The sequence below is a fragment of the Anneissia japonica genome, unplaced genomic scaffold, assembly GCF_011630105.1.
Source record: "Anneissia japonica isolate Jap-2015-1 unplaced genomic scaffold, ASM1163010v1 scaffold342_len425065_cov216, whole genome shotgun sequence".
Lineage (NCBI taxonomy): Eukaryota > Metazoa > Echinodermata > Crinoidea > Comatulida > Comatulidae > Anneissia > Anneissia japonica.
In genome coordinates this window covers 22,953-50,470 of record NW_022702649.1, presented here as the reverse complement: position 1 = coordinate 50,470, position 27,518 = coordinate 22,953, and the positions used below count along the sequence as shown (strand labels likewise).

Here is a 27,518-nt window from a genome sequence, read left to right as displayed (position 1 = left end):
CACTATTATTTACGAACCCAGTTAAACTTATTTACTAGCCTATTTCAACGTGCTAATTATTACATTTAGGCGACGCTTGTTGTAGACTGGCATAGTGTTTTTGGAAATAAATACCATTTTATACACATGCGCAGATCGATTTGCCAGCAGCGAGTCATCGCCAGCAGCAGCAGCGAGTCGCCAGCAGAGAGATGTCACTGCAGCAAAACACTATTGTACATGGCACCAACGCTGTTCTAATATAGATAATATGGGTCGTGCTCATATTATTTGTTATATTTTTATTATTCATTATTTTCACTTGACTCGCATAAATAATTTTGTTCGAAGAACATTTTATGCAGTTGTACTTTGCAGCACTTCACTTGCAATTTGCAATTTCTAGTACATTACATATTTGCTCATATACACCAAGTGCAATATTTTAAAGGAGGAAACATCCCCCTCTATGAACAGGACTAGTTCTATTACATCCATTACATATTTGCCCATACAAAGTGCAATATCTTAAAGGTTGAATAATAAGTGTTTGGGGAATAATATATAAGTAATGTCCAGTGTGTTATGTCAGGGATTACCATCTGATATTTGATAGCTCTATGTGTGTCAAAATATAGGAACCTTAATGGTGGTCAACGTACTGTTAATCATCACCTTTGTAGTACAACAGATAAAATTAATTCACATTAAGTAGCTGTAATGGGGGATTTTTTTAAAATTTTTTTTTTAAGGTCATTCATTACATTAGATAAAATTTACAAGTGAATTTTCGTTCAGACAATAACCATTGTTCATCCTGAGCCAAATATGGTTCATTTAAATATCTAGAACTTCAGATTTTGTTTGTGTTTGGGGGTGGGAAATCTACCACTGTGCCCTGACAAGGCCCCAGACACAGCTTTTTGCTTGAAAAAAAGCCGGCGCCATCCCTGGTTGTGATAGATTTGCATGCACATCAACCAAGGCTTCATTATTCAGTGTCCTTAAAAATAATCAATAGATCAAAATGTTGAATTCTCAAAATGTCTCTGTCTTCTTTCAGAGTTTGTCTTTTTGTTTTACAGTACATTATCACAGGTCATATAATGTACATGAACAGGAAGTTAACTAATGATTGCACCAGACAACATTCAGATACTAAAAATTGGCAAGTTTTCAACCACATGCGCTCAAAAAGCTAATTCCCACCCCACAAAATTATCAAAATGTGCAAAAATGGATTGGGTATATAATGCACTCTTGCGAATGTTCTCTGATGTCTCTGCTCAAAAACATTTGACAAAAATAGTCAGACTACAATTGCATTACACGCATACAGGAAGTATGTGTGTGTTATCAGACGTATTATTATCGCATTTATATTGCCTTATCAATTGGGTATGGTTTTTTTTTCTTTCGAAGGCAATGCCCTGTGCATGAACATAAAACCTAATCCACAGTCGAGGAAGTCGACTTTGCTCAGGTTGAAAATTTGTCAATGTCGGGTTTTTCCCCTTGCCACTTTATCTTCCCTTTTACTTTGAATGAGAAGTGCCTGAATACATCCAAGTCAAATGAAATTAAAGTCGATCATGATTTACATTTTGAAATCATTCTCTTTTCCAGCGCCTTGAGACAATTGTATTGTGGATGGTGCTTTCCACCATTAGCATTCAATTTCATTTCATTTTTGTTTCAATTTAACAAAAGACTTATTGGCCAAAAATATTTCTGGGTTGGCCAATGATCTGCCAGTGTTTGCATCTTTTACGTACTTGAGGTGAATTTAAGCAATCATGTTTCATTAATTACGCACTCAAAAAATGATTCCCGAATTCATCCAGGGTATGACACTGGTTTGCAAAGTGAACAAAATTTATCAAGTCTGTGTTTAACGGTAAACACACACTGCGCGGAACGTCAGCCAACGTGAGGCAGCAAGTGCAACAGATTGTTTCTAATGACAATCCACTCAGTCTGACACCGACATTCAACAGTTGGTGTTGCCGCGCCCATCAGCCCACAAAGAGCGTGGATATGAATTCATCGACTGACTGTCAAACGTCAGTTTTGCAAAGAAGTGCTTAACTTAAAGAATATATTATCAGTTCTGGTGTCTAAAGCAAAATCTACTTGCAATACCTCCAGAAAGAGGCTGCATGTGAAATTATTGGCATGCAAGAGAGAAGGAAAGTGTGGGTCTGTTAGGCATCACAAAACAATTGATTATGAAGTGTGTGCTTAAAATTAATTAATTTTCTTTTTGCAACAAGTTCAGCAATAGTTTATGTCTGTCAATTATAATCTAAGAGGGCCTCCCATTTGAATGGTTTTCTTAATGATTATTTCATGGTGGATTTTAATTTCTGGATCATAATTCGTATGACGTAAACAGCCGTCATTGTGAATAAGTCCGTAGCATCCAGCAAAAATTAACTTGTCATTAGTCAAAGCCACTTTTGTATTCAACATAAGATTGATGTCCTACTTTACTATGCTTTTATTCTGTAGAGTATGCTTGGGAAAGGCTGGGGCAGATGCAGGATTTGGCGGTAGGGGTGCGTGAGAATCCACACCATCTCAGCACCACAATTTAAGAGGGTGCGATCGCACTGTCTGCACCTTCCTGCATCCACCCTAGAAATGGAATAAACTGGGGACAAATTTTCCCTCCCCCATGATTCTGAAATGGCTGCAATTCCCTTTGTAGTTTTATTAATTTTGACCTGCAAAGTGCAAAATATTTAATTTAAATGGAAAATATGACAATCATCAAGTCAACAGATTTAATTGAACATCCTTCTGGTACTGATGCCAAATGTCTGTTATTTTGTTCTGGACCAATAGAAATGTAAGTGCACTAACCTGGATCGATTAAATCTGACCACCTTTCCCATATTTGTTCCATTGATTTTTTTTTATATACAGTATTTTTTCTTATTTTAATTTTTGTATCTACTTTTTCTTTTCTCTGTGTATTAGTGTTGATTTTAGTTTTTTTTCTTTTTTTTTTCCTGTATATCTAGTTTGGTGAGACCTAATGTTACCGTCATTAATCATGAAAAGCCACCATAACATATATTTTTTTTATTATGTGATGCTAGCCATCATGGTTTAATATTTTCAAACTTCAGGAGATGAACAAATATATTTAAAAATCACAACACTACTTACATTACTCTTAGTACTGTAAATAAGCAAATAAGCACTGCACAGCTTTGTAGTCATCTGTGCAGCACTTATTCAAAAGAGGTGCTTTTTGCTGCGAAGCAGCCAATTCATATTCTTGACAGCAATTTGACCTCTGAAAGGTCATTGTTTGTCAAAAAGCAAGGGCCTAAGATGACTGAAAAGCGGAGTTTCCTTCTTTCGTTCTGCCGGGTAAAATCAATTACTTTAGGCGACGTTTATAGACTAACCAACACGTACCAACGTCCGCATGTCGCGCTAGCCTTATCCTACTCTAGGCCTAGACTAGCTAGGATGGTGTAGGCCTAGCCTTGAAGGGACGAAGGTCCCAATGAAAAACAATGTTGTTCCTTGATAGCTAACATTGTCTATTTAACATCACAATAATTCATTATTAGACCTATAGTTGTTTTTTCAATTGCACTCCACAAATCTCAGCCGATACCTCGCACAACTCGAGTAACGTCTCGTATCTATTGGTAGAACCAAAGATAAACTCAAACACATTTGAAGAAGGTAGGCTATTAGTCATTTATGGATTATATTCTGAAATAAAAGATGATTGATTGATTATTTATTTCATTCAAATGCTGTAATCATATTTTATAAATAGCAATCTTACTAGGGAAAATATTTCTTTTATTTATAGTTATTATCAGTTGCTCTCTGGAATTATGTAGGCCTATTGTAATTGTTATCCATTAAGCACTAAATAAATAATAAATCACAAAGTGCATTGTATATAATAATATTTCTGCTTGTCTGTTCAAGAGACAATTTGCCCTGTGATTAAATTTCTATGGATTGGGGCCTGAAGATTTGTATTAAATTCTGTCCCCCCCCCCCCCAAAAAAAAGAATGAATGAATAAATAAAAAGTAGAAGTTATGAAGTAAAATAATAATGTACTGTAAACCTATTGTTTTTTTCTCTTTATTCCTGATTTAGAAGAAAGTCCATCAGTTGTCCAACTTAAAAAAAACTCAAACCATTTGAAAATTCCTGAAATTAAAACACAGACAGATATGACAGAGGTGACCTCAGTTGAAAATGGTTCAGCACAGGAAGAAGAGCCTCTTGTCACTCCAGAGGAAAAGGTAATTGCCTTGAAAGTATTGAATTGCATAGGTAAGGACTAGGGGCACATTCGGGCACTAAATGGCAAAAGCATTCTGGGTAATTCTCCAGAATATTGCTTGAAAATACTCAATGGGGGACATTTGAATATGTACTAGATATTAATTTAATATTTTTCAAGTTAAAACCTAATGTTCACACATTTGAATGGCCATTTATATTATAAATATATTTTATCCATGGTCTTGGTAAAACATAATTGCATATTTACATCCAAGTAATATCTTTTCAATATATGGCAACAATTCATAGTTGATTTAGTGCTTCGTACTGTACTATTAAATATAAAGATAGGAGAATAACTCATAGCTTAATTACATATGGCTGTGTTCTGTGACCTGCTGTTCTTAGTCCTTATCTGGGAAGACTTGGGTTCTACCAACCAAATCATGGACGGACAGCGGCTTGAATCAGCGCCGGTGTTACGGCTGTAATTAACGGCCTCTCTGCCTTTCCGCTCAGACACTCGACTAAAGATTGTCGTGGATAATCAGGATAAAACGATAATATGATTTTGTTCTAAAACCGGCTTTCAGATGGATATCAGTGAAGAAGAATTAAAGAAAACACAAGAAGATTTTCAAGTAGAAAGTGAGGCAAATTCTACTGTCCGCCACTACAAAAGGTTAGATAACCTCATTTTAATATTCATTCCAGAGGGTCGTGCTGGGACACACAGAAAAAAAATTAGGAAAATTGGGCATGCAAAGAAGTTACCACAATCGGTTAGCACTGTCTGAATGTTCTAATTCTGGACATGGATAAAATGATTAAATATTAGCAAGATGATACCCTTGAAGCATTTTATTTACTAACTACTAATTTACTATTACTAATATTTGCCAAAAAATTTGCAAGTGATTTGGGTAGGAATTGAACCCATGACCTCCAGATAACTAGCCTGGTGTCGTAACCACTAGACACCATGTTGGCAATTAGTGGCTAGTGTTGAACCCGATCTCCAAGTAGCGGCGGGTACTATTAAGGCTATTTCAATGTGTGTCTGTGTCAGGAAAATATCATATGTGTGATGTTTTGCCCTGTTTTACATGTTTTATCGTACTGAATATTTAATATGTTCCCAAATACTTGTGAAAAATTTGCAAGTAATTTGGGTCAGAATCGAACCCACAACCTCCAGATAAGATAAGCCTGGTATCATGACCACTAGACCACTGAGCTTGCGATGTAGATAGATTGATTAGACAGCCATAAATAGAAGGATGGAAGGCTTTATAGATGACTAGATAAAATGGATTGGTAGATGGATATAAATGGATAGGATGATTTATGTGATTATAGGAAGAAGGTATTGAAATTTATTTTTGGAATTGGGTTGAGATTTGAAAAAATAGTTAAAGATGAAACTTTAAATAAAAAGAACATGCACTAAAGCCTTGAGGATGCGTTTGATCTTGTACTGTCACTAAATGAAATCCCAGAGGGTTCACCATTCATCTCCAAAAACATCTCCGTTACAGACATATTTTAATTAATTCCATGTTATGCTGTAAGGCACGGTTTACATGTTCTGTGTACTATGATTTTACATTAATATTTATAATAACGCGGTTTTGAATTCATTGATTATATTTCTCATATTACAACTCGTGCTAAATTTGATGAAAAAAAAAATTCAAAATTCATCAATTTATGAAATCATTCATGTGAAATATAAATATCCATAAGAACAAAAATAATAACCATTGGTATGGGTTGGGGCGTTCCAGAATGTTTGTTCTTCTAGGGGAACGAAGTCTCATTCGAAAACTATGGTCAAAATGGGGGATTGTTTTGTTAGGGGTGTCTTCCCTGTGTGAGAAAAAAGATTATACCCGATTTCACCATTGGTTAGAGATTTTTTGGCTGCTCTGGAAGAGAGCTGGGGGAGTGAAAGAGCCGCCCCTTAGCATCCCTGGTTCTACCACTTTTCCCATTATAATTTGTTTCATGGTATACACAACTGTGCGAATGGGGTATTGTCACTTTTGTATTAGTTAGTGCAACAAATTTACTGTAGAACCAATTTGAAATTAAATTGAGCCACCAATTAGTGTTATAAATTGATAGGGAGTGATGTCTGTCTAGGCTTGCCTCTCATACTGTAACTTGTGAGGAAGGAAACTTAATTGTGATATCAAGATAGTAAGTTCATCACAAGATTTTGCACCATTGCATGGGAGGTCATTTTTGGAGCTTATAATGCAAATATTTTTTTCTTACCTTTTCAATTTCTAGTTGACCAAACCTATGACATAGCTTGTTTGTTTACTGCTTCGAGCTGACCCCCTTGCACATCCTTTCCCATCCCCCTCCCCTCCAATTTTTGTTTCTATATTGGTATTGATGTATTTACCTTTGTAAGTCAAATAAGATCAAGTGAGATTTGCATTTCGGAGGTGAAATAATTCATTCATTTATTAATATTTGTCACCAGCGACGGAGAACTAGTTTTGCTCAAAAGCTCTGGTTTATTTTTTCCAAATTTAGCTTTTAGTTAATAATTTTGAATCTTAACCAAAATCCAGCAATCGTTTATTACAGCATTGTTGTTTGTGTTCATTTTACTTCAGCTTACGACAAATCACTATTGACTTACAGAACACTATTTCAAGATTCAAGATTAATGAAGCTTTTATTGTCTGTGTACAAAGATTTTAAGTTATAAAAAATATTCACTGGTACACTATCATTTATGCATGCCATAAGACATTTTTAAAATATAGTACTAACAAAAATACTAAACATGAATAGTTATTTTTGAAAGATAATACTTCCACCTGTTCTCAAGTAAAATGATATAAATCTTTGTTTCCACATTACGTATGATGAGAATAATGTAGTCAAAAAGTTATGTTGCTATACTAGTTTGTGTTATCTGGCTATCTCTACATTTCCTGCATCATCATTCTGTATATCATTATCATCACATACTATTTGTGCATGTGTTTCATTTTAATCATAGATGATAGAACATCTGTGAAAGTGAAAATGTTCTCTAAGAACATATAGAAAAAAATGATGTTAATAATATGTATCAAGCATATCCCTTCAACAAACTGTTTCTTATCTATTACTGTATATGGAAAAAGTTCCTCCAGAAGGATTCAAACCTGTGACTTGTTGCTATCAAGGCACCTGCTATACCACTAGACTACGGATGTCTGTGGTATATCGCTAGTCGAGTACACACCCTCATCACTGATATAAACCTTCATCTTAGTGGGGCTAACAAGAGAGAACTTAAGCAGATATGGGAAGTTGACATGAATAATATAAAAGAAAATGTTGATGGAGGATGTGATATGACATTTTTAAATTTTGAGATTCATAAATTTGAACCAAGTATTCAAGGTGCATTTTATTCAGTCATATACATAAATACATGAAATATATTGATTTTTATAGTGTAGGAGTGCCAATTGAATGTGCATTTTCTTTGGGCTATTTGTGACATATGTCAATGTTTTACTTTCAGAAACTCAAGTACAAGCTCATTAACTAGTGGTCACATAAGGGGACGACGGAGACATGGTGGAATTTCTGGAGGTAAATGTGATATCAGTGGCAGATTCAAGGGGAGGCCCAACTGGCCCGGCCTACCCCCAAAAAACCCTTAAATTTTTCAAAATTGTTAAATATTGGAGTAAAAAAGAAAATTACATTCAAATTTTCAGTCTGTGAGTGCCATTTCCGGCCATCTAGAGGTGACATAATCGTACATTTTCTTACCTCAGCCCCAACCATTGTGAGCTGAGGCGAAGTTCCTCCCTGGGACCTCTCTATTTCAAATTGCTTGATCTGTCACTGGATATAGTTTCCTATTGACTGATGTTTGTGATTGTTGTAGGATTATAGTTTTTAAATTTTATTTTGATGTTGTTTGTAGTTAGCAACTGTGACAATGTTTTGTAGCTTGGTAGTAAAGGTCAATAGCTTGGTAGTAAAAGTCACTATCTTGTGATCCCCAGGGCGTGGGATTCAAATCCTCTGTTTCCTTTAGGAATAACCCAATTCCATTACCTCCTTAACCACACTTCATGCATTACAGAGCATGACATAGTGTTTATTTTGATAATATTGTGATTGAATTTAATGTAGGGATTTTGCGGTCACACTCAACAAGCCTAATTTTTCATTTAATGGTTATTTTTCAAGCTTATTTTTAGTTTATTGTTTTAGATTACAGATTTTAAAGATTATAATGTATGTAATATGTATTTGTAATTATTATATAAATACATTTAATAGGCATAATTTTAATTAAATATTGTAAATAAGACCACTCTAGCCTAGCAGTCGTATGTGCCTATTTATACCACCCTATTTTCGAGCTTTTTCTTTCAGTGTCTGCCCGTATAATTGTCTGGCAACAGAAAAAGTTTGAACAGACTTTGTCAGATACAGTGATTGTTTAGGTTTTTTCAGACATATCTGATCAAATAAATAAATAAATCCTTCCATGTCTGCTGGAATTGTGACAAACTCTACTTCCTTTAAGTTTTATCAAACATGGTCTATTTAATTTGACAGACAAAAATTTGTATGTTACATTATGTTTAATCAGATTATTGTCTAAAAAAATTTGAATGTCTTTCTGTGTCGGATGAAAGCTAGATACAGCTATGTTTCATCTGATTCAACCCCATAATAAATCTGAACAAACTTCTGCTGTAAAGTCACATCACAGTCTTAATGAAAAGAAAGTTTTCAATTGCTGTGAAAATGTTGACTTCAACATAAAGATCAGATTGAGGAAATAAAAGATCTGTACTATACTAATTGATACAATGAAAAGGATAGCATAAATTGCTATTAAATTTTCAATTAGTATTAGACCATGATTCATATTTTTATTTCACTCAAGAGAGATGGACTGGCTTTAATCAAACACATATAAGTTTTATGAAGAATGTTATAGAAATTTTTATTCATTAAAAAAAGAATTTAGATTTTTCTATTTCACTGTAGAAAATAAATGAGCAATACTGAAACACATAATAATTTTGTTTTGTAAAAATATGTTAATCACTCAACAAAGATTGTTCATTAATCAATCATGAAAACATAAAATATTAACATTTATTGTTTTTATTTTTTTTTTACAAAAGATTGATTCTCATTATTCAAACAATGTGTATCTTATTTTATTATATTGTTATATAGTTTATGGTAAAATTTGGTTATTTATTTTGTCTTGTTTTCTTTCCAGGATACATTAATAATTCAAGGAATGAGTCTGGTAGACATGTCTTAGAACCTGGAAGTGAATCTCCCGCTTGCTCATCTGTAGAAACACCACATGACGTAAGAGCACCATACACATCGCATCACATCTCAAAGGGTGTAACGCTTATGAGATTAGGGGGCCTCAGGATATTAATTAACTTTTTTTTTTGCCAGGACTATGTATCCCTAATCACATGAGTGGGCCTTCTCAGGGCACAGAATGTGTAAAAAACATCAAATAGACCTTTAAAACGTCAAAAACACCGGTGCAGATGGTAGTAGCTGGGCCCTGAAGAAGCCTTAGCATGTGGCGTTATGCCTCTTAGTTATACTACTGTGCTTAACCTTAAGTCTTGCTACAGTGTAGGCTAATTAAATGCATAGAGATGCAGGTGTTAAAATCATTATAGTCAAAAAATACTGTGATACTATAATAATTAGTTTTTACCATTCCTAGGTCAAACGATTTGATCAAATAAAGATTTTTTCCTCCTCCTAATTTGGTGTTAATTACTTTCACAGATCTATTTTAATGGGAGAATCGTTATGTGTTGCAAGAATGCAAATTATAGTCATTTTGAACGATTTGCTGAAAACAAAGTAATGAAGTAACTAAAATCAGGGGATTGATGGAATAAGGAGAAATTGATTGAGAGGTTGATGACAGTGTGTGGGGGGGGTGGTCATAAGTGAGCTGCATACTAATGTGTATGTTGGTGGTAATAAAAATTGGCCTGGGAATTATTTGCAAGTAAAATGTCTGCGAGACTGTTCAGGCAGCACAGATGATGGATTTATGACTTTCATGCCCAACGCGAGGAAGTTCATAGGTCAAAGATTGACGTCACTCTTGGTAGATGGGTGCGTAATTTGTTAGCGATTTGGGGTTTTTTTTAATTTCATGTTTTGTTAGGGTTAACCAAATTTTTGCTTATTTCTTTACTAAGATTAATTACTTTTTGAATTACATTTTAGTTGTTTATAGAGCTTCATCAGTTAGAGTATTGCGATGGGCAAGGTCAGGTTTGGAAGGAGAGGGCAAGGTGGATTAAGTTTGAGGAGGATATAGAGGAAGGCTCGGATCGTTGGGGAAAACCTCACGTAGCTTCTCTCACCTTTCATAGTTTACTGGAACTCAAACGTGGCTTGCAAGACCATGGTAAGTGTACAATACATGCCTCCAAAATAAAATAAAAGCACCTGAATTAGAAAAGCTATAGTTTAGTGATTATGGTGCCTCACATGATCTTTGAGGGCATTGGTTCAATCTGTCAAGATGCCAGAATATTTCTCAAATATCTCGAACAGATACACTTTCACATGGAACTTATGTAGGCGCTATATAAATGACCAGATTTGATTAGATTAGATAATGCCACTCTAATATAGTGCATTCCGCAGAGAAGCCTCAATGCGCTTTACAACAACTAAACAACAATTCAGTAAAATAATTTTGACTTAAACTCATGTATATTTGAGAATGAAAATGTATGCATTTAACAGTCGACCCGTTACCAATATGTTTGCTTTCTAGCCCTGAAACTCTGAGTCATGCATCGGCAGGCCTAGCGCCTTAAATTGTCAATAAACGATGCAGTGTTGGGTTGGTTCTTTTAGGCATCTAGAGTGCTGTTAGTCTAGGTTTACGGTTATTTTTCTTGTCCGTTTCCTTCCTTTGTTGTCAAGCGCCTTGAGGTTGCTCCAATGGGAGGCGCTATACTAATTGCAAATTATTATTATTATTATTATTATAAAGCCACTGTTGCTTCATCCAGCCCACGGATGGTGGATGATCTGTTTGCTAACTTACTTTCTTTGATGGTTTACATGGCAACAAGTCTTTCTGGGCAGGAAGATTAGCTGTCTAGTTGGCTGTTTAGTCACTGCCCAGTTGGCAGTTTCAATTTAAACTGGTCAGATTGTCAGCCAGTGTAGGAAGCAAAAACATTCTGGCTGTGACGTTTAAAAAAAAAAATTAGCTATTTTCCCATTTACATTACTCAAGTGGAAGGTAATTTGCAACAAATCTATCGTTTTATACCCTTAGATCACTAAGAATTTTATTACCCTTTTTATCAGGAAGCAGTATTAGTACCAAAGACATGAATTTAACAACCTTTTAAAGCTAAAAGTAATAAATTTTGTATATTTTAAGCATATTCTTTGCACAAAAAATATTGCTATTACATATTTTACATTGACAATATGTTTGGTAAAACAATGTTGTGTATACCCTGCAGGTCAAGACTCAGATGGCTTAGTGAATAGTTATTTCTAAATGTATCATGGACTTTTTGTGGTAGAAAAATTTCTTCCTAAATTTTGTTATTTGTTGGGAACTTTACTTATACCAGATATACTGGTAGGACCATTAATATTTATGAGTAGATCATTACAAAGTAAAAATGAAACATTTTTTTTTTTGCTATTTTTAGATTTCGAGTTATACTGGTAGGACAAATTATATTTTTTTAGTAGATCATTATATATCGTGATAAAAGAAAATGCCAAACAATGTTAATATACTGGCATGCCTTCGTATTTATTTATTCATGACAGTGACCAATGGCCCACAATGAATAATCACTGAAATCGCAAAAAAAAGTGTAATAGGAAAAAAGCATCCTTTTAGCTCCAACACAAATATATCTTAGAGTATTGATATTTCTTCTAATTTTATGGAACATGCTGTTGTCAATATCATAAACACTATAATTATACACAATAATAATACTAAGTACTTTAGAAAGTTCATTAGTGTACAAGATTTTAGATGGTATTGATGATACTTGGTTAGGATCTGTAGACTGTTAAAGTGGCCTGAAGTCAAAGTCAAACTAATTATTCCATCAATAAAGTACTTGCTGTCTATTTTTGGGGAGCATGCTGTTGTCAATATCATAAACACTATACATAATAATAATAATAATAATATTAGTAAGTACTTTATAAGGTTCATTAGTGTATAGGATTTCAGATGCTATTGGCCATATTAGACTGGTCGTTCTTCGTTAAACCACGCCCACCTGCGCAGTGGTAAAATCCTACTTAACGAAGATGACCAGTCAAATAGAAAACTGGTAAATACTCAACAAAACAAAATGGCTGCATAGTTACCTCGATACACGCTTAGTAAACAAGACTGCTTCGGATTGTGGCAGTATGGATTTTTTGTAAAAATTCTATTAGCCTACAGTTATTTTTTGACTTCAATATGGGTAAATATTGTAATTTATATTTTCTGAAAATTAATCTAAATTATATTAAAGCAAGTGTTGCTAAACTGACCAATCGGCCATATTTTTTTTGGTCATGTGCATAACTTAACGCTGATTAGTGCATTCTGGTTTACGTTAATTTTCATTGTCAACAAAGTCTATTTTACGAACCAGTCGAATGAAAATTATACTCAACGAAAATTCGTACTCAATGAAATGAACCAGTCGAATAAGCCCACTGACTATTACTTACTGTCCAATCCTGAACTTGTTTGAAAAAAAAATTTAGAAGTTGCATATAGTTGCCTCTCTCTCTATGCCTGACATTTAGCAAGGATTACAAGAACAACTTCTTTATTCAAATTTCTATAAAGTGCTGAATCTATTAAATCAATTTGCTCCATAAAAAATCTTATTTTATATTATTTATGATTCCCAACTCAGGATGTAATATGTGCTTTGTAATGGCTTCTGTGACATTAAGGAAAAGACAGAGAACCGCCATTAGTAAAAGAAATGACATTTTGGTGTTTCCTGCTGTTAGGACATATGTTAGAAGGTTGATTTGTTAACATTAATTTTACACCAATTATAAAGGTGAACATGATTATGAGGGTCATTCCTTTACCTATTAGAATGAAAACCGACATTTCTTATATAAATATAAGTTAATAATATTAATAATATCCAAGATTTATAAAGCAGCTTATGTTGTTGAACCTCTAAGCACTATACATAAACTAAAATCAAAAACAAAACAAAAGGACCAAAAAGTTAAAAAATTCCCACCATGCCATAAAAGAAAATAATATTGAAAACAAATATGTTTTAAGTTCACCCTTAAAAATGGTCACCAACTGTGTCCTTAATGCGATCTGGAAGATAATTCTGAAGTCATGGAACTACATGAGATAATGCACGGTGACCAAGTTGGTGACCAAGTGAAAAGTGTAAACTTCAAAGAGGGTCAATAAAAATATTCGGTCTCGTACCACTAACCAATCTACCACCATGGAACATAGCACTGATTGTAGCACTGTCCCCTTTTTAACATTGACCACTCTGTATACTCTCCTTATCTTTTGCAGGAGTTGTCATGTTGGACTGTAAACTAATAGATCTGTCGGAAATCTTTGAGACAGTTGCCAAGCAGCTATTTTGCAGTGGTCTTATAACGGTAGATGGTAAGAAGAAGATAATGCAGATGCTTAGTCAAAAAGTCTCGTAAGTTACATATGATAATATTAAAAACTACCAAGTTGTCCATGTTATGAATTTTCTCGTTTTTATTTTCAACCTGATTGTAATACTGTAACTTAAAATGATTCCAAATTTTTTTACACACCTACAAATCACAGTGGGTGCTATAAGACAAACTATAACTGTCTTCAATTAAAAACTTCAATATCCATTAGGTGCCCATTTCCTTGATAACTGCAGCATTAATGATGGACGCAGATGTGTGCAATAATAGATCAAAAGCTACTACTTTCAAAGTGTTAAGTATGATCTGCAGTATTATTATTATTGTTATTAACTTTTAGACTTAAACAACAATATCTTGAAGAAAAGTAAGTCTAAAAGTTATAAATTAATATTATATGATAATATTATCATATCTAGGTTAGTTTTTGTTTCATTTCATAGATCATTCCATTTCTTGGTGAATGATATATGAAGTTTTGGCCCCTGAAAAAGGTAAAAGAAAGGAAATAGATGAAGGAAATGGAAAGAAAAAAAAATATAGGAAATAAAGCTAAAGATAGACAGGAAAAGAAAAAAGAAATGGAAAAGGAAAAGAAAGGTAATAAGTAAAAGACAGAAATATAAAAAAATTAAATAGATGAAAGAAACTTAAAATTACTGTATTTTTCAAAGGATTCATAACTCTAAGTTAATAATATACTGTAGCTGTTTATTTATGAATCAATAATCTATCTCACTTCTGGCTGTAAAAGTGCATGGAGGTCTTTACATTATGCGCTATATAAGTTCATGATTATTATTATCAATATTACTCCTATTTGTAATTATGTATATTGACAAATCATAACATGTTACAGGATACAAACTGAACATACTAGTGCTTCCTTGATGACTTTCAACATTAATAATTGAAAAAAGATAATGTGCAAAACTAGGTCACATGCCTTATAGTTGAAAAAGTCTGTAATTGGTTGATTGGTTTGTTTTGTTGTTAAACTTCACACACAATAATAATTACATAGCATGTTGAATAAATATAATTTGAAGAGAATTATATAGAAAATCGAGTCATGCATAGAAACAAAAATTCAAACGCACAAATAAGTTTGTAAATGAAGACTTTGATAATTTTGAAACTTATCAGATGTCTGACAAGCAGTTAGAATTATTATTAGAATAAAATGAGGCATGTTGTCGCACAGGCCATAATTGATGCTATGAATTTGAGAGTTCGTTGAAGTGCCCTAAAAATATTTTTCCAATATAAATTGACAGTTTAATATCAAATTAATCGTGTCCCGCATTTCTTCTGGAAATGGTCAAAGAAGCCATATTGCTCATGCAAGGAGGTATTGTTTATGTCTTTTTGGGTTTTCACTTTCAATGAATGACCACTCTCCTCTCCCTACATAATCATTGGAAAAAACCTAGGAGGTTTAAAACACATTCTTCATTTACATGTAGAAGGGTGTATATGTGAGGCCCTAGAACATGACTGACCACAATGCTATAGACACGTGTATAAGAGACAGTATATATATATATATATATTGAAAAAAAGGAGCTTTTCTCTTTGGAAAGCTTGAATACATAAAATTACATAAAATACATATATTTTAAAACCTCAGATAAATCATATTTCTCTTAGGACACATACAGATGGATTCATACATTATGGTGATTATGTTAATAGAAATTTAAAAAAAAAAACTGTAATGATGATTAACCTATGTGTAAAAAAAAAAGCCTGTAGCACTTAGCAGATTACAGTAAGCTTTCAGTTTGATTTTACACACAATTTATGATTAGTTGTTTACAATGTTGATGTTTTAATCGATCAATCTATGTAAGCGGGTAGCTTAACTGTTTCATATTGGTCTATAAATGATGCAGATGTTGGCTTGGAATGTAGCGGAAATTATCAATGTATTCACCTGAGCTGTGCAAAGTTATGAGTGACATTTATGCAGAAATGAGCAGATCCAGTAGAGCTGGAGATAGACTAGGCAGCTTAGCTGAATTCTCTTGAGTGCAGAACTTAAGCTAAGCTGAATGAGCTCAAGTGTGGCATGAAACTGAGCCAATAAGCAGTGGCACAGTGTAACTTATGTGGGCTTTGAGAACGATGTGAGCCACTAGCATGGGCCAGGGTCACCACAGCCTTCCTGTTGGGTGGTTAGATGGTTAAAAGCATTAGTGAGTTAATCATCAGATTTCATTTTGTAGAAAGCTTGTTTTATTAGTTTCTGTGTAGGCCTATAGCAAAACAAGCTTTACATAGTAATGGAGGTTGCGACCCAGGCTGGGGCTGCCAAGGGTCAGAAGATATTATGGTAAATCATGCAACAACAGATGCATGTTGTACTCTCGTATACACAGTTTTAACATTGTGATGGCAAACTTTAGTTATTTGCATTATGTAATCTCATATTCATATTTTTTTGTAAAAAAAATATTTTACGATTTTTACTACATGTGGTGGGTTTAAACTCAGGCCCCTAAGCTCTCATGAACTATGTTAATTCACCAAGGTGAGTAAGCAGCTAAGTTGTGTTCGCTCCCCTGTAGCAGACAGCTGAGTTCAATATCATTGTGCATGAAGAGCTGCAGGCAGCTAGGCTGTGGCGGGCAGATATATCAGCAATCTGTGAGACATGTTAGGATTAATGTTTATAATACTTTTTTTACTCCTCTTTAGGGAATTATACAATAACCGTGGCAACGTGAAAACAAGGTACATTTCCCTTGCTCAAGTTTTTTACTAATATATCTACATATTTCTATCTTCCTGGAATGAGCATGTCCTACTAATATTTATATGATTATCAACAAAAGACATAGTTTCTTCATAATAAAAAATGATTTTTTTGAAATGTTTTATGTGATTATATTAGCAAGACAATAAAGATATTTATGGAATTGTATTGTAATTATTAATATAATAGTTTAACAAATATTAAATTTTTAATTGTTTTAATATCAATTAATAGTTTTGCTATTCAGGATCTGCCTCTCCAGTTGGTCTGTCTCAAAAAGTTGATAACAGTGTTTTTTATTAACATGTAACTTGCAGTCTCTAGTTAATTTCAATTAGGTATTGATAGATGATAAATATGATGTCCATTATCGCACAGGTAATCTTTGACAGTGTAAAACCTTTTTAATATTTAAACAAGAAACAGTACATACATTTATATAAAACATCAAACATCAAAGGATTAAAAAAAAACACAGAAAATAAAATTTTCAAACTATATATTCTTTGCTATAAAACTTAAATTTTTATATTTCTGAAGAATGTTTCAGTACCAACTAAACCAGTTTTGCAAGCCAGAAATTAAGTATGCTTTACTTTAATATAAACATTTCCATAGTTATTTTAAAAAAAGTTATTTTATCCCATTCACTGCCTTGTTAAATGTTGCAAAAATAAATTGGGTTTGAAATGAATGATTGATGAAAGTGAGTGCAGTTTTAAGGCTGTATTGACTGTGAAATTGATTTTCAACATAAATTCTTAATTTTTTTTTCTTATTTGGCAAATCTCCATAATGCTATTGCATGGTTGTTGGTGATAAATGTATTTATGTATGATTTGATCTGATTATAAACAATGCTGTTTTAATCATCTAACACCTTATCACCTCTGAACCAATGAGGTGTAGTTTTAACAACATTAACTAGGACAAGGCTAGCATTAATATCAAGACCAACAGCCTATCCACAGGCTTGGCACAACATTAAATAACCTTAATTTATTTTTCTACACCAATGTTGTATTACGTTCGCTTTCATAAGCCAAATGCCAAATTATATCCTGCATGGAACAGTGTGTTGTTTCATAAAAATCAGTTATATTGTGTAATTATATTGTGTAATATTTGGAGTGGCTTTGCTGTTGCATGCTCACTTCACTGCCAATGTTTCTGGCTCAAGTTATTTCAGTTTAAAATTTGTCAAATGTGTTTCAATATTTGATATGGACATGTATTTTTAAAGTATATATGTTTATTATTTATATATGAGAGGCAATTGTTTATGTCAGTTTTGATGTTTAATAGTAAATTTCTATTAACTTTATTTTATAAGATTCCTTTTCTTTTAACTAGAGGACATACATTTTCTAGATTAATACAATTTTTAAATTCTTTATATTGTATTTTTCTGCTTGTTTTCTATCTTTTGGTATATCATTTTGATTGAAAAATATATTGCCTCATAATTTCACACAAATTGTGGGTGATGTCAACAATCAAGAAATATAAACAAGCGAATAATAAAAGTTGAGAAGAGAGAGAGTTTATTTCCTGCGAGTTGTGAGTTGGAAAAATGTGAGGTACAAAATGCAAGTTGCAAGGTGGTAAATGCAAGTGTTCTTATATTCTACACAAACTTCCATCCCCATTCTGAGTTGAAACAGCCTTTTGAGAATAAATTTTTACCATTTTTAAAAATATTATGTTATCAAATATTGGGTTCTTCAAATATTACAGGAGACATCGTAGGCACTCGTATCCCCTTGAACCCAGGTGAGAAATGACGGTATAATGAATTTTTCTTTTTCTGGTAGATTGAGTTTGGCACTTAGTTTTTGAGGTTTTTGTGTTGGTTTCTTTTATATTTTATGTTTGTTTTAAGAAATACCATGTAATCTGCAATATCTGCTATGACTCTATAATCCTGTTTGTTATTCTGTCAATTTTAATACTATTTTTTACTACTAACTTCTCTATCACTCAAGTGCATAGCAGAAATTATAGCATTTTCCAAACCTAATATCTATCCATTAGTTTAACACAGTGCACTAGAGCTAAAAACAATGCAGCACACTGGTTGTGGTGGGAAAGCTGACCTGCGACTCTAAAAGTGTATGAGTATAACAGCAAGGGTAAAATAGCTAAAATAGATCAAAAATTCTCTATTATGTCCTTACGCCATCCTGAACATAGAGCAAGCTATTATTTACTCCAGGAAAAATTGGTAATAGAGTATTACCAACTTCATTTTTTTTTCTTTTAAAATTACAGATAATTACTTATAATTATTTCAGTATTTTAATTTTTGGACAGGTTTGAGCTAATTCTGTGTTTTGTAGAGAGTGGTGGCCTTATTAAAACTCCAGTTAGAAACATTGAATTAGACCTAGTGTTACCGTGTCATCACATAATATAGTGTTGACTCAGACTTTGTGCATAAGCTTTAAAATTAAAATGTAGTTCAGAATACTCTTTACAAACTCTTGAAGCTTGTAGTAAATTTGCAAGTCATAGTAAAGCTTGTCGTAAACTTGTACTTCTCTCGTAATAATCTATACTTACTTCATGTTGACTCGTAAACTAAGTCTGCAAACATACTGCACTTGTATTAAACCGATATAAAATTAAAGTTGATTAGACTTCAGTTTCACAAGTTAAGTCGTAGAAACTTGTACGACACTTGGGCGGAAACAGCCTAGGTCTGAGAGGCTCTTTATGTAGGTTTTATCAATTATTGGGCATTCGATTTACGGCTAAGATAACTTCCAGTGCGCTGCGCTATGTAGTTGCATATATAACAATTTCCTGATGTATTATTCATGGTTCATACTAATACAATGAGGCTATTGTTATTAATTATGATAATTATGTTTTTTATGCTTGGTTATATGTAAATGTATTAATTATGTTTCTACTACATAGTTTTTTGGTAATAAATCCACCCCAAGTATGCACAACCTGATTAAAAGCCACCCTAAGTTAATGCCCACCCAGAGTAACAACCCAGTTTTTTATACTATTTTTATATTATACTACTGTTTGTAGACATTATCAATATTAACACTACGGGTTTATTTCTTCTTGAAATCTGATATTCAATAAAAATGAGGTTAAGCAGAAATACCATGCGGTGATAAACTTGCTTCTTTCACAAAACTAAATTTTTCATGTACGCTGTAGATGCTTCCCAGAGCTATGAGTTAAAATTGTAAAAAAAAACATGATTTTTCATCATAAGTAAAAAAAAATGGATCTTCATTCCCTACCCCCCAAAATTAGGAATTAACTTTTAAAGCTTTGCATTACCACCCAGTAATTGGTGAGTATACTTGTTTGTGAAAGGATTATGTAGGCCTTTGATAAGGTATACTAATTAAGAAGAGTACATAATTGTCATCCTCATTCCTCATTCTTTTTAAACTAACTTCTTTATGGTACAACTGTACTTTTATATTTGTATTCCAGTTGCTAATGACATGATTTGACCAGGGTAATATTGTGAAGCGTACTGATGAGACCTTGTCATTAGCTCCGCCCACAATTTCTATGGAATTTATGAGTATTTTAGCCAGCATTTGATATAATTTGCATGTTGGGTTCATTCAAATATAGCATGTGATTTTTCTATACATATAATATTTTAAAAAATCTGGTTTTTCTATGCATCAATTTTTTACTGTTGTATCAACCTGCACATGTTTTATAATTTTTTTCTTACTGGTAGTGTATGTAGATGTGATAAAGTGTTTACTGTGAACTTTCTATAAATAGCTTTTCTTTAACTTATTGTATGCTGCTATGCTTCTGTAACCTATTTAATATCCTATAAAAAAGCCTTATGCTGTATTCAGTTTGTATTAGCATGAAAATTAACATAAATAACATGAACATAGACCTATTTGGTCAAATGCTTTGTTTTAATTATTCATTTCTAACATTTAACACTGATACAGAACATGTTTTTTTTTTTTTTTTTTTTTTTTTCATTTTATTATACATATTTTATTATATATACAGCATATATATTTATTTATATTATTATATAATATATATACAGATTCCTCTTCTTTAACATTTAAAATTTATATATATATGTGAATTTATATATATATATATATCTGAATATATATATATTCAGATATATATATATATATAAATTCACATATATATATAAATTTTAAATGTTAAAGAAGAGGAATCTGTATATATATTATATAATAATATAAATAAATATATATGCTGTATATATAATAAAATATGTATAATAAAATGTCCAATCAAACCTACTGTTGAACCTCACTTTATCTTATTTTGTTCTGGTTTTACCATTGACCACTCTGCTGATGATATTTGCAAAAATTTCAACCATTTTTTCCTTAAAACATAAGAAAATTAACATAAAGAAGTCAAACACAAAGATGGTAGTTGAATTGCTCCAAGATTTATTATAAAGATGATGAGATTATTCGGCTATAACCCTTTATCAGGTTTATACAATATGCTTGATAAAGTTTCTCTTCATATTTATATATTTATTGTTATATACAGTATTATAAATTTTATATATATTTTACTAGACAAGGTCGAGAGAGACGAGGGAGTGTGTTCCATCGACTGTCCACCAAAGGTCATGATCACCATCAGCTTCAGGTGAGTCATAACGTTTACTTCCTCACGTTAACACAAACACTAAATTATAAGATGGAGCTGTGCTATATGCTTTATAAACTTCCTCAGTATGCTAGCAGGGGCAGAATTGGGGGGGGGGGAGTGGGTGCCCCACTCCTTTATGCCCAAAATGCCTCTGAGGCTAATATTTCTGGGTGTGTAGAAAGCAAAAATTTCCCAGGGAAATGCCGGACCTCCCATGGTGTAGTCTTTTCTCTTGATTGCACCCCCTTTCAGACATCTTTGGATCCTCCCCTGGCTAGGGTGTAGAGTTGTTTATGGCATCTTACAGGATTCGAACCCAGGGACCTTGCAGATTGAAATGCAGTCATTCAGCACCAAAATTAAGTTGGCCTGAAATGATGTTTAAAACAAGGTTTTCTACTTTGCAAGCAGATTACCAGACAGTAATTTATTAATGAATTAATTGATTTAATTAGGATGTAAATCTGTCATTGCGAGATGGACCTTGATGTTTCTTGACTAATGCCTAATGGTTGCTTTAAGGCGCTTTTTGATGGAAATACCTTATGCATGAGGTTACACCCCATTGTGTTGTGAGAATTGTTTACAACTTTTGTACCACAACCAAACATCGATATTTTTTTTACTATATATCAAGTTTTTTTCAAAATTAATATAATAATAAGGTGAGCATGACCAACACACATTGTTTGCACCATTATCATTATTATCAAAATTAAAATAATGACCTCCCTTCCCACCTCGATACCCTTCCCTTCATTATTTTTTTTTTGTAACAAGAGTGTTTGTTCCAAGTAACTTAATAATTATAGACAAATTACACTTCACAAGCATGGGATTAAAAAAAAGGAATTATTGAACAATTACAGTATAAAAATGGGATTAAGATGTTACTTTTCTCTGATGTTTTCTTATGACTAGGCATTCAATGGAGACTACACATCCATACCAGTAACAGTGGACTACTGTCAGACTTCGCACATACCAAAAGACTCAAGAGAAGGTATCATGCGCAAGATACCGGAAGATTCGGAGGCTGCGATGGTGATGATCGGTGCCGATGACACCGAGACACTGGATGAGTCTGTGATGGCACTTGTTCGTTTAACAAAACCAACAGTTTATCAAGGTTTCACGGAAGTTCCCATTCCCCTGCGATTTCTATTTATTTGTTTTTGTAAATCAAGGGAACGAGAAGCGTATTTTGAGATTGGGAGATCACTGTCAACATTACTGTCAGATCCTGTTAGTATTACTTTCAATAGTTTTATCATTTTATTTAATTCAAATATACATAATATTTAAAGGTTTAGTAGTATTTTTTGCACTTTGCTTTTGTATTTTATAATTATCATTTTTTCTTCAACCTGCCGCTCACCAATTATTATGATCTTGAGTAAAACTAAGATTTTATTTTTGACCAGTTAGCAAACTCACTGCAATGAAAAAAGATGGAAATTTCAGAAAAATAATAAATTTATTTGTTTTTATTATGCCCAGCGACTGCATTAAAATCACCCAAAATAATATTTCAATATTTCTTTTTTAATTATACAAATTTAAAACATATTTGTCAGTCCCATTACTACATTGTTTGCATTCATCAATAAAATTTTATTTTCATTTTCTACTCCACTTTTGTCAAAAATATTTTGCTAAGTAAGAAACAAAATTTTATTTTAAGTTTTTCCCGCCCTCTGATGATCATTATGAACAAGGTATAGAAAGTCTTGCCTTATTATTATTATTATTAATACTTTCACTTTATTTAAACGCCCATCTCTTCCATCAGTACTTTCGCAAGAGTGCATACAGAGCAACCAGCTGCAATGGGATTCTAAAAGGAATTGATCGCTTTTTGGATCGAACCATGGTGCTACCTCCGGGGGAGTGGGATAGAGAGCTGTTAGAACCGATCTTGAGGCATCGCGAGAAGACTCAACATGCTCAAAATAAAGCCAGGTCTGAGCGTTTTAGCAGTGCTCGTCTTTCAGAGTCTGGTAAGTCTGTTTTGTGAATATCAAAATTAGCCCTGGGTTACAGGATTGTGTAGCCTCCAGGGCCCGTATGGCAAGAGAGTAGGGGGAATTCAGGGGCGGATCCAGAGAGATGTCCAAAAGGTGGGCCGAAAGTGGAGCCCATCAAGATAACACTAGCCTAAAACATCTAAGGCGTTTTAGGCTATAAATTTTTCCGTTTTCTTTTTTTCATTCTTTCTTTTTTTTTTACTTTCAAAATCAGCCCCTGGAACTTAGGAGCTCCAGTTGCTTTGGGTAGCAGGGTCAAATGAGTCTTTTATGTGGGTAGATTTGAACAAATATTTGATCGTATTACTCTTTTTTTTTAAATCTTGTGTAAAGCAGTAAAGTTATGTTAGGTTGCCCTCACAAAATAGTATATAATTTTTTTTTAAATTATATAAATTTTTTTGCATTAAATTATATTACAATCATATTTTTCAGATATCAAGTCAATATTGGAAAAACAACGGCAGAAAGAAGATGCTGGCTCAAATTTCTTGAAAAGAACTGGAAAAGTGTTTGGTGGTTTAGTGAATGAAGTGAAACAAAGATATCCGTTATTTATTAGTGATATTAAGGATGGTTTAAATATACAGTGCCTTATTTCATTTATGTGTTTGTACTTCGCCTGTATCGCTCCTGCAGTTGCATTTGGTGGACTTCTGGGTAAGTGCCCACACTACCTCATCAATATTGAAGTTATTAAATTATTATTAATTTTTAGAATGGTTTCACAATTTTTTTTATTAGATTTGTCAATAAGAAATTTAGGTACTGTTGTTTTATATAATATTTTTATATATAATGACTGAATGAAGCAATAAGGCAGGAAAATATATAAATGAAGGAATGAATATCTGGAAGAATGAATGTATGTGTGAATAAAATAGAGAATGATAAATAAATAAATATTATGAATTAATTAATTGTGAAATGAATGAGTGTATATATGAATAAGATAAAGAATGATAAATGTATGAATAAATGTAATGGATAGTATGAATAAATTAATGGGAAAAACTGATGGAAGGGATGAATGAATAGATGAAAGGAAAAGGAATTTTGAAATTAATATACGAATGAATGAAGAGATTGATGTATAATTGAATCAAGGATTGCATAATAATTAGTGAATGGATATTTTTTTAAATGAATGAATTTATAAGTGAATATTAAATGTTTAAATAATGAATGTATAAATGACTGAGTGAATGAATCAATCGCCATTACTTGTGCCCCAATGCCATGTTGATGTCTTATCCTTTGTTAATTACTGTGGTGTTTTTTTTTTTTTGTTTTTTTTTTTATTTTTAGGTTCAAAAACACTTGATGTATTAGGCGTCTCAGAGATGATAATTTCAACTGGTTTGTGCGGGATGATTTTTGCAATATTTTCTGGTCAGCCGCTGATTATAATTGGTGCTACTGGCCCTATGTTGGTTTTTGAAGAAAATTTGTACAAGGTAAAGTATGCTTGGTTATTGTGTCTATTGTCATCTTGCAGGCAGTAGACACTAGGCTAAAAAATTCAAAAATAGTGTCCACCCTGTAATCCGGTTGATTTGGGTGTTGATAAGTTCTGAATTGGCCGTGCATTCCTACTTGAAACAGGATTACAAGACCTTGCCCAACAAAAATTGTGTATATTATTCCTTTAATCTATGTCCTCTTCCAGTGTATTGCATGGAGTGAGGAGAAAGTTAAGTATGCAGTAAATTGTTTTTATAATTTTTTAATATATAATTTAACCTTTTTTGTTTTGTAGTTTTGTGATGATTTAGAAGTAGATTTTCTAGTATGGAGGGTGTGGATTGGTTTATGGATCCTCGTCATAGCATTGGCAGTCGTTGCAGCTGAAGGGAGCGCCCTCATTCATTACTTCACACGATTCACGGAAGAAATATTTGCAACGTTGATTTCCCTTATATTCATATATGAAACTTATAAGAGTCTGTATTATGTAAGTTAACTTCAAAGAGAATACATTTACCAGCGTGTTTTTAGTCTTAAGTTATATTATGTTCACCTTTTTTTGTTACTAAGAGAATAACATAATTTTCATTGAATTTTTGCCAATCAGTAAGAATATGTTAGTTAACTAAATATAAGACACCTCTAATTCAGAATCACTTTTGCAAAGAACCAAAATAACAATTGTCAATGTTTCTACACGAACCTAACCCTCTAATTGGAGACCGAGCTCCTGAGACTACCCTAGATTTTCAGGTCCCAAAGTGGTCTGGAATTGAAAGGTGAACTGTATTGATATTTTCTTCGAAGGAGCAAAGCTCACAGGAGGTTATTCTGTTTGCTTCTGTTCTTCATGTTGTTATTTGTTGTTGTTTATGTTAAATATATACTCTACCACATAAAGCTATTAAAATATTTAAATATGTTTCAATAAGTTTTTTTATTTTTACCTGAAAATTTAAACAGGAAAAACATTATTTTACCCTAATGATGGATATTTACCAATCATTATATTCTTTGCATCCTTACCATTACGCCCCGATTCTCTCTTGTGACCTGGCTGTTGACCTCACTAATACTACCCCATCAGGCATTAATCTGAATTTCTGTCTAGTAATTTGTTTTTGTTAGTGTTTTGCTAAATGCTTGTCATATTGATAATTGTTGTTAATGCAGAATGTAGCTAGGGATTTCTCAAGTAGCAATAAAGATTGATTGAAATTTATGACAGCAAAATTTAAGGATATCCATAGTAAAAAGTCTGTAAATCATTGAACAATTTTTTTTGAAAATATGACCACCTCAAATAAAGATTGAGGAAGCCTAATACAAAAATTAAATGCCACACTACTATCAATTCACATAAAAACACACCATGCATGTTTACACTGTACCCAAGAGAAAAGTTAACAACTGGCCCCAAAAACAAGTTCATAAAACAAACTTCAGTTTTTTGGAGGTTTTTTTTCAAAATTATTTATTTATTTATTTAAATTTTGAAAATAATTTTGGATGGCAGAGTATATTTAAGTAGTAAATGTTCATAAGATATATTAATTGTGGGAAGACATTAGTTTATAACTGCAAGTTTTAGTGTTTTTCATTGTTATATTATTGCTGTTAATTTTATTGTTAATGTTATTGTTGTTATTATGATTTAATTTTATGAAGCAGTAATGGTACCAATGGGAGAAATTTCTGCCACCTACAAGCATGGACTTTCTGCTGTCAGTGGCCAATTAAGTTTATCAAGCTAAAGTCATTAATTTGCTAATTTGTGGTTTACTTCAGTTTAGAGGACTTGATTTCATCACTGATGCATGGTGCAACAACATATTTTAATTATTTTGTAATAATAAAGTATCTTTTACATTTCAGGTTGTAGATAAAAATCCATTTCAGATGGAGTATTGCAGCTCGTCACATACCAACTGCAGTGATATATTGAACACATCATATGAAATTCTTGAAGAAATCATCGTACTAGACAACGATCGTCAGCATGAATTCACAGAATTACCCACAGTGCATCACTCAGAGCCATCACACAAGGATCATGAGAAGGATGATCACGATCCGTACCCAAACACAGCCCTTCTCTCAATCATTTTAACTTTAGGAACTTTTTTTGTAGCTTATTTTTTAAGGAATTTTCAAAATAGCACCTTCTTAGGAAGAACAGTAAGTTATTAATTTTTATTTTGTTTATATATTTATATATATTGAGGTATTATATATATATATATATATCTATTGAGATCCAGCGCCGCCATTGATGCACGGTAGAGATTGCATCTTTAGATCTCCGATCTTGTTCACAAATTCACAGACTAGTGCTGTCTCTTAAGAATTTTGTAGGACGCGTTAAGAATGACAAAATATTCTCTGTATCTACTGGAACCGAGCTGCATAGCTTGTATTCCACTATTTGCATTCACACCTGGGCTGTGTATATATATTGCCTTGGTTTGGCTCTGTAATCATTAGTGGTCGTGGGAATAGTTTGGCCCTACCTAAGCTGGTCGAATGTTTTGTTTGGGTCTATACCCTAGCTGCACTGATAAGGCCTGGAAGGCCGAAACGGATCCGTCTGCAGATATTGGGATTCCTTCCAGTGGATGCTTAGTTTATTTTGTCATTCTGATCGGATTTTCTCTACTG

At 32.8% G+C, this 27,518-nt stretch overlaps 1 protein-coding gene across 1 annotated transcript; it reads left to right on the top strand.

Annotated features, from left to right (window-relative positions):
* The first annotated feature begins 3,642 nt into the window (after positions 1-3,642).
* LOC117103970 (sodium bicarbonate cotransporter 3-like) lies at positions 3,643-27,065 on the top strand. Its single transcript, XM_033244612.1, has 16 exons — positions 3,643-3,684; positions 4,116-4,264; positions 4,841-4,929; positions 7,783-7,853; positions 9,517-9,611; positions 10,509-10,692; positions 13,840-13,975; positions 16,656-16,691; positions 18,451-18,486; positions 21,291-21,363; positions 22,288-22,611; positions 23,159-23,366; positions 23,829-24,053; positions 24,702-24,850; positions 25,153-25,347; positions 26,736-27,065. Exons 2-16 carry the CDS (start codon positions 4,193-4,195, stop codon positions 27,048-27,050), a joined length of 2,208 nt encoding a protein of 735 aa, XP_033100503.1. The 5' UTR covers positions 3,643-3,684; positions 4,116-4,192; the 3' UTR covers positions 27,051-27,065.
* Positions 27,066-27,518: the final 453 nt, after the last annotated feature.

What these genes read in the sequence shown, in the direction of transcription:
- LOC117103970 (XM_033244612.1), top strand. Translation starts at nt 4,193, where the DNA reads ATGACAGAGGTGACCTCAGTTGAAAATGGTTCAGCACAGGAAGAAGAG. An exon ending in TTGTCACTCCAGAGGAAAAG is followed by an intron (nt 4,265 to 4,840) that starts GTAATTGCCTTG and finishes ACCGGCTTTCAG; the next exon opens with ATGGATATCAGTGAAGAAGA. An exon ending in TTGAAGAAAATTTGTACAAG is followed by an intron (nt 24,851 to 25,152) that starts GTAAAGTATGCT and finishes TTTGTTTTGTAG; the next exon opens with TTTTGTGATGATTTAGAAGT.